Source organism: Misgurnus anguillicaudatus, chromosome 23 (assembly GCF_027580225.2).
Source record: "Misgurnus anguillicaudatus chromosome 23, ASM2758022v2, whole genome shotgun sequence".
Taxonomy (NCBI): Eukaryota; Metazoa; Chordata; class Actinopteri; order Cypriniformes; family Cobitidae; genus Misgurnus; species Misgurnus anguillicaudatus.
The window spans coordinates 31,271,773-31,291,217 of NC_073359.2; the positions used below are offsets into that span (position 1 = coordinate 31,271,773).

Genomic DNA, 19,445 nt, shown 5'->3' on the forward strand with positions numbered 1-19,445 from the left:
CAGTCATCGTGTCTTGATATGCGGGCGTGAGCGGCTCGCGTTGGACCAAAGCGCGAATATAAACACGTGACACAGCTGCTCGCGCCAGTCACGTGACTCGCGCTCTGCATCTCATGCTGTAACAGATGCAAGCTCATTAACTCGTAACTGTGGTGCCCGTTGTCCAATTACATTTATTTATTCTAGAGATGTCTTTTTCACAGACTACATAAAGGGCCTAGAGTGTTGCCTACCCACAGCGCCGCCACTGGTCGGTAGGCTGAATCGATTCATAGGATTTGATAAATCATTATTGAATTGAAGAACAAATAATTGCAATGCATTGATGAATCGATATTTTTACCCAGCCCTAGTGAGCGCCATACACAAGACACGCCTATACACTGAAATGGAACCTGTTTGTCGACTGGTGTTCTTCTCAATGAGAAAACCCCAGAAAAATCCCTGTCAACGTCATGCTTTTATATCTCCAACATTGGTTGTAGAGGAGGCTGTTCGCCTCCACCATTAAAATAGACATCGCTGCTATTTCTGCATACCATGCTCCAATAGACAATAGTGGGTCAGCACGACCTGGTTATAAGGTTTTCAAGAGGTGCACAGAGACTAAATCCTTAGCGCCCTCCCTCTATTCCTCCGCGGGACCTGTCTATGCTGTTAAAGGCCTTACAGGACATTCCCTTTGAGCCACTGCAGTCTGTAAATGTCAAGTTTCTAACAATGAAAACTTTGACTCTCCTCACATTGGTCACCGTTAATAGGATAATGGACCTCCATGCATTTTTGGTCGAAGATTTGTGCTTTCAGTTTGGGGCTGCTGTTGTTTTTAGCAATGAAATAGATGCTCTTTAAAGGGTTGCGAACACTGGAATTGATTGATCGTTTTGATTGATCTGTTCCTGCGTTTTATAATGTTCAGGTATTTGCCGCGCCCCGGCCACCTGACTGCAGATGATCATGTGTGTTCGATGGCGCTGCGCAGATCGATCCGCAAAAAAACATAAAAGTACAGTGAGAGCTATTAGAAAGCATGCAGAGCAGTCAGCTCTCGCGATACTTTGATATCATACGCCATCTGTTTGCACAGTAACACACGTCACAATTGATGGACTGTCTTCAAATGGAAAAGAAAAGTCCAAAATAAAACCTGTGCATCACTTTCAGGTCAGTTCACAAGCCTGTTAAAATGTATAGCTTTGGCTGCTGACACCACCAACTCATCTGCGTGATTTAAATAGTATAACAATGTACCAATTTGTTAGCCTGGGTGCCAGCCGACCTTACCCCCGCCCACAAGATTTTGAAAACGGGAATAGCGGTCTGGGGTTTCTGCGTTGAGGAGCTACTATGCTTGGACAAATGCTGGTCGAACCAATCAAATTGTCAGGGCGGGCTTTTTCCGATGATGGACAGATAATCAACAGTAACGTAATGAACCACGTCACCAAAGAGCGCGTGTGTTTAATGGCTGCCGCTGTAGAGTTCAGCTGTGTGGATTCTGACATTGAGTCTGTTCTAAAAGATATCGACAGAGCATTGATTTTAAAAGAGCAACAGAGAAACGCGAGCAGGGCATTTGTTGATGTTTTTGCCGTCCTTCCTATTCGGCAAAAGTTGGTCGCAACTGAAATGGGTAACGTTATCACGGCGATGCAACTCAGCGTGCACGACGAGATGGATATAATTAGCGGTCGTTGCCAGCTTCTTTTCGGAAGCCCGGAATCGTGGTTGCTGAATAAGTGGAGGGACATGCTAGGCTCCAATATTTTCAAGCAAACGTAATGGCTATCGCCGTGGATGAAGTTCACCTACCGTACAAATGGTAAGAGATAGTCATACTCCATGACTTAGTAAATACTTCATGTTGTGATATAAACAAAATGTTGTAAACATAGTAGGTGTTGATGTACGTTCGCTAACTCAGTATAATCACAATGTTAGTGTCATTGTAGCGAAATAACTAGCAGTTTGGTCAGGCTGCAAAGACGTAATTTCAACATACGTCACACACTCCGTTGCTCTGATTGGTCGTAGGTCTATCCAATTGAGTGCAGAGGCATTTTTCGGTTGAGACACGCCTCATAATTATAGCTCAATGGAGCGGTATCAGACTCAAATTCAGACTAGAATTGAGTATGACAACGTCAGGCTACCAATTTGCATCATGTAACTTCAATTGTTTAAATGACATTGTGCTGTGTTGTGTTTTGAAGCATGGTAAAGATATCTATGCTAAAGACATCTGTTGCTTTGTATATGCTAATAACTACACTTTTTTATTATTTGAATGAACAAAACCTGCTTAACTGAATGATTGAGTGTTAAATCAAACACCTTTCAATTCAATTTTATTTATATAGCGCTTTTCACAATTATTAATTGTTTCAAAGCAGCTTTACATTTATAGAAGCAGGGAAAACACAGAAAAATCAATAGACAACATAAGTAGCAGCACAAAGTACAGCGGCTGAGATTAAATTGAACAAGCGAGCATAGTAATATGTAACGTATAGAAGGGGGTGCCAGGTTAAGCCAAAGTCGGCTAAATCCTGTATTATTGACAACATAACCATACATACCAACTTTTGCTTTTATTAATAGACATCAGCTGTTTTCTTAAAGCTGACTTTTAATTTACTTACAAGAAAGACATTTAGTAATTCTCCAAAATTGCTTGGATTTATACTGACATGTAAGATTAGCTTTGTCACATTAGATTAAGTACATTAACTAGACAGGTACAGATTCAGAAATATAGGCTATAATATATAATTGCATATTTGTTTAATTTTAGTTTGTGTTGCTGTCAAAATACAATTCTAAAAAAAGTGTTAACAAAAGCATTTTAATTTTTAAAGTTTTATTTTCACACATACTATAGTTGTGTGTGATTTTGTTGTTGTTTTTACCTAAGGGGGAGCCACCGTTAAAGAGTAACTTAACCCTAAACCAACTTTTTTTAGTTAATGATCTGTAAGAATGATGGTTTATTATTGCTGTTCATTGATTTTAGTAAGTTTTTTGACATTTGGATATAAAGTGTTTCAATACTACAATATATGGTGTAAAAACGTCTGAGTGCTGCCCTCTTCAGGTTGAACGGCGGCTACTGCAGTTGAATTTTTCTATTGGATGTTGTGTCCAAAAAATAACTTGTGACGTAAGCAGGTTCAAGCTCACCACACACTTAGTTCGTCCCCTCTATCTCGGTTGGGATCTGCCCACTTTTCTTGCATTTTTCAAATATTGCCAGTGGGTGGAGTCGGGCTCTGACCAGGGGTTTAGTTACGCTTTAAAGTCAGCTTGCTTTGTGTTCACACCACCACCGGCGAGAGCGTCAAAGTGGCCGGAAGTCATTCATTTTCAATGAAAGGCAGCGGCGCATCTTGGACAGTGTGAGTGTCGAGGAGAGTTGAAATCAGGTTAACTTTATGGTAATGAGCTATGACGTGGTTCAGCGGCAACCAATCAGCAGTGTTGGGAGTAACGCATTACAAAATATAATATATTACAGTAATATATTAGTTTTTGTGTTAACGCAGTAATATAACGCATTACTAATACAATTTTGGTAATATTTTACTCGTTACAGTCTTAGTAACGCGCACGTTACAACAATGCATTTCAAAAATAGACGTTGTTATTTTTGTAATTTTTTTTGACCAATGCGCGGGACCAGCATCCACACAAGAAAAATCTGCGGGTAAAATAGGTTGCGTCCCAAACCGCATACACTGAAAAAACGAACTTTTGGTGTAGTAATATTTATTAGATTAACTCTCATAATTTCTACATAATAATATTAACATTTATTGAGAACTAGATTTTCCTAAGTAAAATGATGATAAATACACAATTAATTCATGTAAAAAATGAACTGTGTGGGAATAGTAAGTCTTATTAGATATTTTCTTGTATTATTTAAGTAAAATTTACTTACATTTATTTGCACATGTTGTAAGGAATACCCACAATTCTTTGCGCCTGAATATTTTTATTTTTTAAAGGCGGAGTCCATGATGTTTGAAAGCCAATGTTGATATTTGAAATCACCTAAACAAACACGCCCCTACCCCAATAGAATCTGGACCTTCAGTTGATAGACCCGCCCCACACATACGCAAACCGGCATTTGATTTGATTTGATTGGCTATAAGTGTGTTTTGGTAGTCGGCCCGTCTCCTTTTCCAACGCGTTTTTCAAACATCGTGGACTCCGCCTTTAAGCTTTATCACAGAATAAGAACTGATAAGAACTTTAACTACTTAAATATTTGTTAGCAAAATGTCATAAAGGTTTAAGCTCTTATATTATTGATGTTGTTTTGTTGTAAATAATAATTTTGTGAAGTCACCGTTCAGGTGATCAGTGTTTCTTTACATGAACCCTGTTCAGAACAGTGTATTGTAATTCTTTCCACAGTGCTGATAATGCATGTCAGAAACACAGTTTGTGTGCGTTTCTGTTCCGAATCAAGTTTATTCAATGACTGACTTGTTGTCAGTCATGAATTGTGTGTTATAATGCCATTTATAACACTTAAAAGAACTATGTCCATATTAATATGTTAAAGAAAATAACAAACAGAAAATACGATTTATTTAATATTATTAGGACAGCAATGCTTCAATTTAAAAAAAAACCTAATAGACTTTACCTAAACGATTAAAATAAATCTAACTTCTAAATAAAATAATTAAGTAACATTTAATTAATTATTTAACATATGTTTTATCATGCAATTTTAAGTAAATTTTATTTGATTTTAGTAGGTAAGTTTTACTTATAAAAAAGCAATAAATTTTACTTAAAAAAAGTTCGTGCAAATTGTTACGAGGATTTTTTTAAGTAAATTTTACTAGTTGTTTTTTTCAGTGTACTTCCATACTATATAGTAGGCGAAAAGCACTACTTCTCGTACTCTTTGCCTACTATATAGAATGGAAGTAGGCGGTTTGGGACGCAGCGTATGGCCGTTTCCAGGTGCTGTATGCAGCATGTTCATTTTTACTTTAATTTTGTATTTAAAATGCGATTTTGATGCGGTGCGCGTTAAATATAGACCCGTTTCTTAAAGAGCCGAATCTGGGAAGTCCGCGGCTGTATAAGCATTGACTAAAGTGGTCGCAATCAGGTCCGGTAGCGTCACACACGCATAATACTGCGAATGAGAGCACTAAGTAAAAGCAACAGAAAGTTTCTATCGGTCTCCTGAGCTGCTTGAACCTCAGAAGTAAAGAGACTTTTAGAAATCTTGCCAGTAAAATCCATATCACACCAGCAATGACAAGGTAAGTTAACGTTGCTATGGTTACAGTCCATATACATAATAGATTGCTAGGCTATTACTATGCTATCTACAGTTTTATTACAAACAGCAACCAAAACTACAACGTAACATTAGTGTAGACTTAAACATGGTTATCTAAATAGTACATTTAAACATCACTGTTTAAAGTTTTTACCAGTCTTTGTATGGGAACCTATATTTATTGTTTGGCAAAAAGCAGTGTTCCTCTGTTTGTCTGTTACTTTTATATGTTAGTCTACATGTAATCCTTATTTTGTACTGAAATGAGCTGTATTCCATGCCTGATCCTCCAATAACACTTTTTGATAAGATGTGTCAACCCAGTGCATGCCAGGTTTGTGCTGTGAATCTGAATTAAAAGTGAAGAATAGAAACGAAAAGAGGTTGCGTGTCTTGCCATGTTATTAGGCTATAGGTTGCATTATAGTGGGCTCTAGATCTATTGTGTTTGGTATGTGTACCATAATTTACCAGACTTTTACCAGATCATGTGTCTATGTTTATGATTCTGACAGTGATTGTTATTGTATTTTGCCATAAGTATTCTCAGTGCCTATTCAAAGCTCGAGGGCCAACGCATAACTTCTAGATTTATAAGCATCGATAAACTACATTTTAACATTTTATAATGCCTAGTCATACTTCTGTTATTTTGATGAAAGTAACTCAAAGGTAACGCAAAAGTAGTGTAACTCATTACAGTTCAGAGTCTGTAATATTGTAATGTAACTAATTACTTTCAAATGACAGTAATTTGTATTATACAACAGTTCTTTCTGGTTCTCGAATCTGATTGGCTAAGAGCTATACGATATTGTACTGATATCGGCACTGTAACCGCTTCACCTTTCGTATTATTCCGCCACCTAGTGAATGGAGGTCCTAAGCAGGCTCATCTCTGAATGGAAAAACACAGACGCCCTGTTTTGAATCACTCTCCGTTTGTCTCATTAGTTTACTAGCTCATAAATCAGTCTGTGAATCCCCAATCAGAAGTATTATTCCGTCAAAGATCAGCGCTCTTTAATGTTACGGTAAAGTTAATGGGAGAAATGTCTTGTCACATCGTTTGGACGATTAACACTTGGAAAGAGGAATATAAACACACTTTTTCTGGAGCTATATCTCTTATCAGAACGCGAAAACACCGTGGAACTGCAGGTAAGCCCCGCAGCTTTTAAATGTGGACATTGATCATTTACTTTATCGTGACGTGACTATTAAAACATGTTATGAGATATCGCCACTGGTATATTTATAAGCAGCATGCAAAAACATCTCTCTGACACTTATAAAAAACCGTTTTGTATAGTACTGACAAGAACAAAGTTTAATAATAATAATCGAGTGCTCGTATCACGTTAAGAATAAATGAGAAAGCAATAGTAACGTTATACATGTAGTTTTATTAACTTTTACCTCGCGCCAAAACAATAACAACACAAAAGACACTAAATATGAATTAAAAAACAAGTAATAGTTTGATCATGACACCAAATACTGCTGATTTGATCTCATTTTGACGATCATAAACAAACAAGGCCAACAGAAGAGCCAGGGTATTCCTTTCAGAAATGTAGCCCAGAGAGGGCGGTGGTCAGCGGGGCGAGTGAACACTGATGTCCGCTCATGCTTTGGTTCTCATTTGTACCGAATCTCACTAAGCAAACGTTCAAACAGGCGCTATCTTTACTAATCGACTGCAGATTTAAATATAATACAGATACATTCTCGACTGAACTAATCTTAAAATTACACTTTGTGACCAAGAAACGGTAATATAAAGAAACGGCTTTTCCGTCCATTGAGTTGTTATGAGCTTCAAAGCAGCCGAAAGTTTTACCTGTCATTCTGGCCGCCCTCAAATCCGTGGCGGAAGAAGTAGTTCTCAAACAAAGAGGCTTTTAAAATAACTCCGTTGTTGTTTTCTAGATTTCGTTTTTCAAACGTGTGCCGTCGAACTGTTGTATAAAAGCAATATCGCTCTCGGAGTCGTGTGATATAGCTCTATATCATCACGGCTGTGATTGCCTCCGGCACTCGGCCTGCGGCCTCGTGCCTCTGGCCTAATCAGAGCCGTGATGATATAGAGCTATATCACACTCCTACTCGAGCGATATTGCTTAAATATATAATGTATTACACTTTGGAAGTAACTTGCCCAACACTGCCAATCAGAAGGCGGAAACGTTCGGCAATAACCAATCAGAAGGCGGAAAAGGATTCTAGAGAATGCATTTGAGCATCAGAGCGTCCAATACTATTTTTCTATAAGCGTCATTGGCAGGGCAGCCAGAGCTTTCTTTGACGCTCTCGCCAGTGGCGCTGTGAACGTACAGTTAGGACACCCATTTGGCCAGCAGTGGCCCTGATTATAAATACACACACATACATATACTACTGTTAATAAATATTACTTATATACAATATAAAAAGAGTATGCCACGTTAAAAGAACATCAGGATTTAGAAACGTTTGATTGCATATTTGTCCATTTTCAGTGGTAAATTAGTCATTACAATAATCAATTAATCGATAGATTAGTCGATATAAAAGTCATTAGTGGCAACCCTAATGAGAATATGAGCTGATATTTATAATCAGTAAATAAGACACTTAAGTAGTTATAGTGGACCACCTTTCGTCAAACTTTTATGGCCCCCTCCCCCACCCTTTGACAGGTCGTGTTTTATGACCCCCTTTGACAGGTGGAGGGACTATCAATCAAAAGCTGTACAATCTGTCTAGGTTTGAGAATCGTATATCACGGGCTTTAGACAGCGAGTATCCGGACCGTGCGTGTTTTACGATGTGTCAATCAGCTCATTGTTTTTCCTGTGTGTGTGTGTGTGTGTTTTGTCAAGCGAATGTTTTATTGCTGTCAAAAATAAGTTTATAGTTTTAGACTGTCCAGGTTCTGTCACTTTTTATGACCGCGGTCTCTCCCCTCCCATCCGCACTCACCAGCCCCCAGCCCCCACCGCGCATCCCACAGAGGGGTCCGGTGCCCAGCGGACCCGGGTGCTGATCCAGACGAAAATCTGCATACTCCAAACTAAACAAAAATTTAGCCGCTTCATGAGATCCGCGAGTCCCCCCACGACCCCTGCTCACCATGTCCAGGCGCACCAAAGCTCGATCACCGGTGGTGACAGAGAACGAGCCGAGCGCGCGTTCATATCTGTCGTTTTAAAATAAACGTAATAAATGTAATTCTGTCCGCTGTTGCAAAATAAAGATTTATTTTAGATTTAGGGGTTTCTTGAACCAAGTCTCTGATTAAAACATGTGAATGCGCGCACCGACGGTGACAGAGAACTTACGCTGATGCGCACTTATATCTGACCTTAATAAACTTTTAAATATTTTAATACGTTTTCATCCCATCTTCAGGGTTTGTTTTTATTAATGTCTACTTAAAACCATGTGTGAATATGTGTATATTATAAAACGAATCTTATCATGTATGCTCTGACAAAATAAAGCATTATTTTAGATTTTAGGTGGTGCGGACACATATTTATGGCAAATACTGTTGAATATAAACGTTCGTTTTGTCAAAAGTTTCTTTAAAGTCAATAAGGAATCAAACATTTTAGATGTATCTGGTTAAACTTAAATCTGATATTTTCTATTGGTCTATTTCTTTAGTATCTGATCAGACACAATGTTTCAGAAGCTGATTTATGAGGGTCTGTGTGCGTGTGAGATAATTCACAGCAGGGGCGGATTGTAGTTAGAGACTTTTAAAACCGTGATGGTAAAATGTAATACGGTCCACTCTGAAGAAAAGTAAAGTTTTATTTTAGATTTAGGGAATTCTTGAACCAAGTCTCTGATTAAAACTTTTGAGTGTAACATCACAAATATTTAATATATTCCGTATACGTGTATAGTTTAACCATTCCCTTATGCCATAACCTTATAGGCGCCGTCAATACTTCTTTCTTTAGACTAAAGGAAATTTATTTTAACCTAAATAAAAGTTTATTCGCATCAAGAAGTCCGTGAGTCTTTTCTAAAGGTCGATCACCGGCGGTGACAGAGAACGCGTCGGATGTACGTTCATATATGTCGTTAAGAAACTTTTAAACGATTAAAGACATATTCATAGCATCTTCAGGGTTTGTTTTTATTATTGGCTTCTTAAAACCATGTGTGAATATGTGTATATTATAACGAATCTTATATTGTCTGCTCTGACAAAAATAAAGTATTATTTTAGACTTTAAGTGAAGTGGCAGCGCGTATTTTATAGCCTACTGTTTAATATAAACGTTTGTTTTGTCAAAAGTTTCTTTAAAGTCACGCAAAAATCAAATATTTTACATGTATCTGGTTAAACTTAAATCTGCTATTATCTATTTAACTATTTTTCTGATCAGTCAGCTTACAGAAGCTGCTCTTATGATCGTGTGTGTGTGTGTGTGTGTGTGTGTGTGTGTGTGTGTGTGTGTGTGTGTGTGTGTGTGTCAGCGAGGCAATTCACAGCAGGAGAGGGTTGTAAACTAGTGAGTTAGACACTTTTAAAACGTGTTGGTAAAATGTAATATAGACCGCTCTGACAAAAACTAAAGGTTTATTATAGATTTAGCAATTTCTTAAACAAAGTCTCTGATTAAAACATATGCGCGCACCGACAGTGACGGAGAACTTACACTGATGCGCTCTTATATCTGCCGTTAACAACCTTTTAAACGTTTTAAGACATTTAAGTCCCTCTTATGGTTTGAATTCATTAATGTCACCTAACATCCAAGTGTGTACATGTGTATTTACGATAAATGTAACACGGTACGCATTGTCAAAATAAAAGGTTTCTTGAACATGGTATTCCAGTGCGTGTTTTTTGTCTTGCGAGTGCTCGTCATATTTATTGATGTGAAAAAAGTTTGATGTCTAAGGCGTTCAGTTTCTGGACGGTTGGTTTTTACCAGCGGTCTCTCATTCTCACCACCCGTTATCACCCACCCAGTAGCCCCCAATGTGTCTGAACAGCGGTGGTGTTCAGCGGCCCGTATTGTTCCTAAAACTCCGTGTTGGTAAAATAAGTGTAATACAGCCCATTGACAAAAAGTAAAAGGTTTTTTTAGATTTAAGGTGGTCCACCAGCGCCTTTATGGCAAGCACTCAGGTTCTAAAAGTTTGTAACACCAAGAATTTGTTTAATGAAATATACAGTACATGTATAAGCAATGCACCCGAGTCCATAATCTCCGGACGGGTCGCCAATACTATTTTCTTTAGACTAAAGGGTATTTATTTTAACCTAAATAAAAGTTTATCTGCATCACGAACGCCGTGAAACTGTTCATGCACCGCAATCTATTGTTCACGAGCATTAAAGGTCGATCACCGGTGATGACCAGAGAACGAACCGGGTGTGTGTTCATATAAACTTAATAAATGTAATTCTGTCCGCTCTGGCAAAATAAAAGTTTATTTTAGATTTAGCCATTTCTTTAACCAAGTCTCTGATTAAAACAAGTTACTTTTGCTTGGGGCAATAGGCACATGCACACACATATCTGTGGTATTAAAAATAAGATTTTTAAAGTTTAAGAAATTTAAACATTTGAAAAAAATCAAACATTTTAGAGGTGTCTGAGTAAACTTATATCTAATGTCATATGAGCCGTACCGTGTCGCGTTCGTGTCTGTGTGCGTGTCCGTGTCAGTTTATGTATGTGTGTGTTATGCGATCGTAGAGTAGGGCGGAGGATGTGAGAGACTGTGAGGGTGTGTGTGTGTGTGTGTGTGTGTGTGTGGTTATCACGTGGTGGGGGTCCCAAATGATCAATGGCAGGATTTTTATGTGACGGACAGGCCCCTAGGTCAGCCTGTGGGGTTAGATACAACTTAGGTTAACATCTATCAACGCATAATAAGCAAACATGAAATTATATTATACCTATGCATTGTTACTCATGTACACACTTGCATATTTTTCTTAAACAAACTTTTGCTTTTCAAACTTAGTCAGTCTTCAGACTTTTGTCTCTTCACACATTTGTTCAAAGTTTTTCTTCGCTAGTGTCAACCCAGTGTCTGAGATTTTGTAAACTCATGTACATACATGTGTATTTTTCTTAAACTTTTGCTTTTCAAACTTAGACAGTCTTCAGACTTTTGTCTCTTCACACATTTGTTCAAAGTTTTTCTTCGCTAGTGTCAACCCGGGTCTGAGATTTTGTAAACTCATCAGATGTACACACTTGCGTATTTTTCTTAAACAAACTTTTGCTTTTCAAACTTAGTCAGACTTCAGACTTTTGTCTTTTCATACATTTGTTCAAAGTTTTTCTTCACTAGCGTCAAAGCCTGTTTTAGATTTTTTGTAAACTCATGTACACACTTGTGTATTTTTCTAAAACTTTTGCTTTTCAAACTTAGTCAGTCTTCAGACTTTTGTCTCTTCACACATGTGTTCAAAGTTTTTTTCTTCGCTAGTGTCAACCCGTGTCTGAGATTTTTTTTGTAAACTCATGTACACACTTGCGTATTTTTCTTAAACTATTGCTTTTCAAACTTAGTCAGTCTTCAGACTTTTGTCACTTCATACATTTGTTCAAAGTTTTTCTTCGCTAGTGTCAAATCCTGTTTGAGATTTTTTTTTGTAAACTCATGTACATACGTGTGTATTTTTCTTAAACTTTTGCTTTTCAAACTTAGTCAGTCTTCAGACTCTTGTCACTTCATACATTTGTTCAAAGTTTTTTCTTCGCTAGTGTCAAATCCTGTTTGAGATTTTTTTTTGTAAACTCATGTACATACGTGTGTATTTTTCTTAAACTTTTGCTTTTCAAACATAGTCAGTCTTCAGACTCTTGTCACTTCATACATTTGTTCAAAGTTTTTTTCTTCGCTAGGGCCAAATCCTGTTTGAGATTTTTTTTTTGTAAACTCATGTACACACTTGTGTATTTTTCTTAAACTTTTGCTTTTCAAACTTAGTCAGCCTTCAGACTTATGCATACATTTGTTCAAAGTTTTTTCTTTGCTAGGGCCAAATCCTGTTTGAGATTTTTTTTTTTGTAAACTCATGTACACACTTGCGTATTTTTCTTAAACTATTGCTTTGCAAACTTAGTCAGTCTTCATACTTTTGTCTCTTCACACATCTGTTCAAAGTTTTTTTCTTCGCTAGGGCCAAATCCTGTTTGAGATTTTTTGTAAACTCATGTACATACGTGTGTATTTTTCTTAAACTTTTGCTTTTCAAACTTAGTCAGTCTTCAGACTTTTGCATACATTTGTTCAAAGTTTTTCTTCGCTAGTGTCAACCCGTGTCTTAGATTTTGTAAACTCATCAGATGTACACACTTGCGTATTTTTCTTAAACTTTTGCTTTTCAAACTTAGTCAGTCTTCATACTTTTGCACACATTTGTTCAAAGTTTTTCTTCGCTAGTGTCAAATCCTGTTTGAGATTTTTTGTAAACTCATGTACACACTTGTGTATTTTTCTTAAACTTTTGCTTTTCAAACTTAGTCAGTCTTCAGACTTTTGCATACATTTGTTCAAAGTTTTTCTTCGCTAGGGCCAAATCCTGTTTGAGATTTTTTTGTAAACTCATGTACACACTTGCGTATTTTTCTTAAACAAACTTTTGCTTTTCAAACTTAGTCAGTCTTCATCAGACTTTTGTCTCTTCATACATTTGTTCAAAGTTTTCTTTGCTAGTGTCAAATTGTGTTTGAGATTTTTTTTTTGTAAACTCATCAGATGCACATACTTGTGTATTTTTCTTAAACTTATGCTTTTCAAACTTGGGCAGTCTTCAGACTTGTTCTTAGTTCTATCTGCTCAGACAATATTTTGCAGTCTTCGTTATGTACATCGAGCTATTGGTGTTTTACAAGTTTACAGATTCAGACATAATGCTATCATCGCTGTTTCGTCGTGAAAGATTTAGTAAGTAAATCTAAAACATACTTTGCGTTGTTGTTTTAATCATCTAGCACTAATTTAAAGAGTTCGCCAAAATGTTGCATAAACTATAGAAATGAAACAATCTGTATTCACAAAAACAATCACAGATATATGATGTCGCTTACAAAGAAAACAAGACGATTGATGAATGCAAAATATTGTCTGAGCAGATAGAACTAAGAACAAGACTGCCCAAGTTTGAAAAGCAAAAGTTTAAGAAAAATACACAAGTGTGTACATCTGATGAGTTTACAAAATCTCAGACACGGGTTGACACTAGCGAAGAAAAACTTTGAACAAATGTATGCAAAAGTCTGAAGACTGACTAAGTTTGTAAAGCAAAAGTTTAAGAAAAATACGCAAGTGTGTACATCTGATGAGTTTACAAAATCTCAGACACGGGTTGACACTAGCGAAGAAAAACTTTGAACAAATGTATGCAAAAGTCTGAAGACTGACTAAGTTTGTAAAGCAAAAGTTTAAGAAAAATACGCAAGTGTGTACATCTGATGAGTTTACAAAATCTCAGACACGGGTTGACACTAGCGAAGAAAAACTTTGAACAAATGTATGCAAAAGTCTGAAGACTGACTAAGTTTGAAAAGCAAAAGTTTAAGAAAAATACGCAAGTGTGTACATCTGATGAGTTTACAAAATCTCAGACACGGGTTGACACTAGCGAAGAAAAACTTTGAACAAATGTATGCAAAAGTATGAAGACTGACTAAGTTTGAAAAGCAAAAGTTTAAGAAAAATACGCAAGTGTGTACATGAGTTTACAAAAAAAAAAAATCTCAAACAGGATTTGGCCCTAGCAAAGAAAAAACTTTGAACAAATGTATGCATAAGTCTGAAGACTGACTAAGTTTGAAAAGCAAAAGTTTAAGAAAAATACACAAGTGTGTACATGAGTTTACAAAAAAAAATCTCAAACAGGATTTGGCCCTAGCGAAGAAAAAAACTTTGAACAAATGTATGAAGTGACAAGAGTCTGAAGACTGACTATGTTTGAAAAGCAAAAGTTTAAGAAAAATACACACGTATGTACATGAGTTTACAAAAAAAAATCTCAAACAGGATTTGACACTAGCGAAGAAAAAACTTTGAACAAATGTATGAAGTGACAAGAGTCTGAAGACTGACTAAGTTTGAAAAGCAAAAGTTTAAGAAAAATACGCAAGTGTGTACATGAGTTTACAAAAAAATCTCAGACACGGGTTGACACTAGCGAAGAAAAAAACTTTGAACACATGTGTGAAGAGACAAAAGTCTGAAGACTGACTAAGTTTGAAAAGCAAAAGTTTTAGAAAAATACACAAGTGTGTACATGAGTTTACAAAAAATCTCAAACAGGATTTGACGCTAGTGAAGAAAAACTTTGAACAAATGTATGAAAAGACAAAAGTCTGAAGTCTGACTAAGTTTGAAAAGCAAAAGTTTGTTTAAGAAAAATACGCAAGTGTGTACATCTGATGAGTTTACAAAATCTCAGACCCGGGTTGACACTAGCGAAAAAAAACTTTGAACAAATGTATGAAGAGACAAAAGTCTGAAGACTGTCTAAGTTTGAAAAGCAAAAGTTTAAGAAAAATACACATGTATGTACATGAGTTTACAAAATCTCAGACACTGGGTTGACACTAGCGAAGAAAAACTTTGAACAAATGTGTGAAGAGACAAAAGTCTGAAGACTGACTAAGTTTGAAAAGCAAAAGTTTGTTTAAGAAAAATATGCAAGTGTGTACATGAGTAACAATGCATAGGTATAATATAATTTCATGTTTGCTTATTATGCGTTGATAGATGTTAACCTAAGTTGTATCTAACCCCACAGGCTGACCTAGGGGCCTGTCCGTCACATAAAAATCCTGCCATTGATCATTTGGGACCCCCACCACGTGATAACCACACACACACACACACACACACACACACCCTCACAGTCTCTCACATCCTCCGCCCTACTCTACGATCGCATAACACACACATACATAAACTGACACGGACACGCACACAGACACGAACGCGACACGGTACGGCTCATATGACATTAGATATAAGTTTACTCAGACACCTCTAAAATGTTTGATTTTTTTCAAATGTTTAAATTTCTTAAACTTTAAAAATCTTATTTTTAATACCACAGATATGTGTGTGCATGTGCCTATTGCCCCAAGCAAAAGTAACTTGTTTTAATCAGAGACTTGGTTAAAGAAATGGCTAAATCTAAAATAAACTTTTATTTTGCCAGAGCGGACAGAATTACATTTATTAAGTTTATATGAACGCACACCCGGTTCGTTCTCTGGTCATCGCCGGTGGTCGACCTTTGGTGCGCGTGGGCGGTGGATTGCGGTGCATGGGCAGTTTCGCTGCGTTCGTGATGCAGATGAACTTTTGTTTAGGTTAAAATAAATACCCTTTAGTCTAAAGAAAATAGTATTGGCGACCCGTCCGGAGATTATGGACTCGGGTGCATTGCTTATACATGTACTGTATATTTCATTAAACAAATTCTTGGTGTTACAAACTTTTAGAACCTGAGTGCTTGCCATAAAGGCGCTGGTGGACCACCTTAAATCTAAAAAAACCTTTTGCTTTTTGTCGATGGGCTGTATTGCACTTGTTTTGCCAACGCGGAGTTTTGGGAACGGTGCGGGCCGCTGGGCACCACCGCTGTTCAGACACATTGGGGGCTGCTGGGTGGGTGGTGGCGGGTGGTGAGAATGAGAGACCACTGGTAAAAACCAACCGTCCAGAAACTGAACGCCTTAGACATCAAACTTTTTTCACATCAATAAATATGACGAGCACTCGCAAGACAAAAAACACGCACTGGAATACCATGTTCAAGAAACCTTTTATTTTGACAATGCGTACCGTGTTACATTTATCGTAAATACACATGTACACACTTGGATGTTAGGTGACATTAATGAATTCAAACCATAAGAGGGACTTAAATGTCTTAAAACGTTTAAAAGGTTGTTAACGGCAGATATAAGAGCGCATCAGTGTAAGTTCTCCGTCACTGTCGGTGCGCGCATATGTTTTAATCAGAGACTTTGTTTAAGAAATTGCTAAATCTATAATAAACCTTTAGTTTTTGTCAGAGCGGTCTATATTACATTTTACCAACACGTTTTAAAAGTGTCTAACTCACTAGTTTACAACCCTCTCCTGCTGTGAATTGCCTCGCTGACACACACACACACACACACACACACACACACACACACACACACACACACACACACACACGATCATAAGAGCAGCTTCTGTAAGCTGACTGATCAGAAAAATAGTTAAATAGATAATAGCAGATTTAAGTTTAACCAGATACATGTAAAATATTTGATTTTTGCGTGACTTTAAAGAAACTTTTGACAAAACAAACGTTTATATTAAACAGTAGGCTATAAAATACGCGCTGCCACTTCACTTAAAGTCTAAAATAATACTTTATTTTTGTCAGAGCAGACAATATAAGATTCGTTATAATATACACATATTCACACATGGTTTTAAGAAGCCAATAATAAAAACAAACCCTGAAGATGCTATGAATATGTCTTTAATCGTTTAAAAGTTTCTTAACGAAATATATGAACGTACATCCGACGCGTTCTCTGTCACCGCCGGTGATCGACCTTTAGAAAAGACTCACGGACTTCTTGATGCGAATAAACTTTTATTTAGGTTAAAATAAATTTCCTTTAGTCTAAAGAAAGAAGTATTGACGGCGCCTATAAGGTTATGGCATAAGGGAATGGTTAAACTATACACGTATACGGAATATATTAAATATTTGTGATGTTACACTCAAAAGTTTTAATCAGAGACTTGGTTCAAGAATTCCCTAAATCTAAAATAAAACTTTACTTTTCTTCAGAGTGGACCGTATTACATTTTACCATCACGGTTTTAAAAGTCTCTAACTACAATCCGCCCCTGCTGTGAATTATCTCACACGCACACAGACCCTCATAAATCAGCTTCTGAAACATTGTGTCTGATCAGATACTAAAGAAATAGACCAATAGAAAATATCAGATTTAAGTTTAACCAGATACATCTAAAATGTTTGATTCCTTATTGACTTTAAAGAAACTTTTGACAAAACGAACGTTTATATTCAACAGTATTTGCCATAAATATGTGTCCGCACCACCTAAAATCTAAAATAATGCTTTATTTTGTCAGAGCATACATGATAAGATTCGTTGTATAATATACACATATTCACACATGGTTTTAAGTAGACATTAATAAAAACAAACCCTGAAGATGGGATGAAAACGTATTAAAATATTTAAAAGTTTATTAAGGTCAGATATAAGTGCGCATCAGCGTAAGTTCTCTGTCACCGTCGGTGCGCGCATTCACATGTTTTAATCAGAGACTTGGTTCAAGAAACCCCTAAATCTAAAATAAATCTTTATTTTGCAACAGCGGACAGAATTACATTTATTACGTTTATTTTAAAACGACAGATATGAACGCGCACTCGGCTCGTTCTCTATCACCACCGGTGATCGAGCTTTAATACGCCTGAACATAGTGAGCAGGGGTCGTGAAAAGACTCACGGATCTCATGAAGCGGCTAAAATTTTATTTAGTTTAAAATATACAGATTTTCGTCTAAATCAGCACACAGGTCCGCTGAACACCGGACCCCTCTGTGAGATACGCAGTGGGGGCTGAGGGCTGGTGAGTACGGATGGGAAAAGAGAGACCGCGGTCATAAAAAGTGACAGAACCTGGACAGTCTAAAACTATAAACTTATTTTTGACAGCAATAAAACATTCGCTTGACAAAACACACACACACACACAGGAAAAACAATGAGCTGATTGACACATCGTAAAACACGCACGGTCCGGATACTCGCTGTCTAAAGCCCGTGATATACGATTCTCAAACCTAGACAGATTGTACAGCTTTTGATTGATAGTCCCTCCACCTGTCAAAGGGGGTCATAAAACACGACCTGTCAAAGGGTGGGGGAGGGGGCCATAAAAGTTTGACGAAAGGTGGTCCACTATAACTACTCACTTAATATATGAAAATCACCTGAATTGATTTCATTTCTGTTTCTGTCTTCTGCTGTTACAGTGATTACACGGTTTGTGTTTGAGGGAGAATCTGTTGATCTGAAGACTGAAGTTACTGACATACAGAGAGATGATGTGATAGAGTGGAGATTTGGAGAAACTCTTATAGCTAAAATAAATCCTGCCAACAATATCTTCAGTACATATGATGGTGATTATGATCTATTCAGAGGTAAACTGAATCTGAATGATCAGACTGGAGATCTCAACATCAATGGGACCACACTGAAACATGATGGAGGTTATTATCTGAAGATCATCAGAGATGGAAAAACTTCATTCAAGGGATTTTATGTTTGTCTCAGAGGTAAGTAACTGAAATGTTTCAGTATATTGCGATTTTGGAACTTTCGTGTTCTTGTGAATAGTATGCCATACAAACCCGTTTGCCACTGAACCTGCATTAACGACGACAGTGGGGCCTCCAGCCTTAGTCAAACGGGTTGGCACGTATGGTTGGGTTGTGATTTTGGCGCTTTCTTTGTATTGCAAATAGTATGCCATACAGACCCGTTTGCCACTGAACCTGCATTAACAACGACAGTGGGGCTTTTGGCCTTAGTCAAACGGGTTGGCACGTATGGTTGGGTTGTGATTTTGGCGCTTTCTTTCTATTGCGAATAGTATGCCATACAGACCCGTTTGCCACTGAACCTGCATTAACGACGACAGTGGGGCTTCCGGCCTTAGTCAAACGGGTTGGCACGTATGGTCGGGTTGCGATTTTGGCGCTTTCTTGTGTCTTGTGAATAGTATGCCATACAGACCCGTTTGCCACTGAACCTGCATTAACGACGACAGTGGGGCTTCCGGCCTTAGTCAAACGGGTTGACACGTATGGTCAGGTTGCGATGTTGGCGTTTTTTCGTGATCTTGTAAATAGCATGCAATATAGACCCGTTTGCCACTGAACCTGCATTAACGACGACAGTGGGGTTACAGGCCTTAGTCAGACGGGTCGACAGGTTTAATTTTCTCTTAAAAATCGGAAGGTGACCCTTAGTTACCATATATACCGTCGCAGTGGGCCCCCAATTTGCAAAATCCTCAACTGTGAATGATGTAACTATGCCTCAATAGTTAGTCT

General features: G+C 37.4%; 1 protein-coding gene across 1 annotated transcript in view; it reads left to right on the forward strand.

Moving 5' to 3' along the window:
- The window catches only part of LOC141359486 (uncharacterized), a 56,006-nt gene extending 36,851 nt beyond the window's left edge, over window positions 1–19,155 (forward strand). The window contains exon 3 of the mRNA XM_073862033.1: window positions 18,360–19,155. Coding sequence (XP_073718134.1) covers window positions 18,360–18,673 — 314 coding nt within the window. The 3' untranslated portion in view covers window positions 18,674–19,155. The remainder of the gene's footprint in view (window positions 1–18,359) is intronic.
- The last annotated feature ends 290 nt before the right edge of the window (window positions 19,156–19,445 follow it).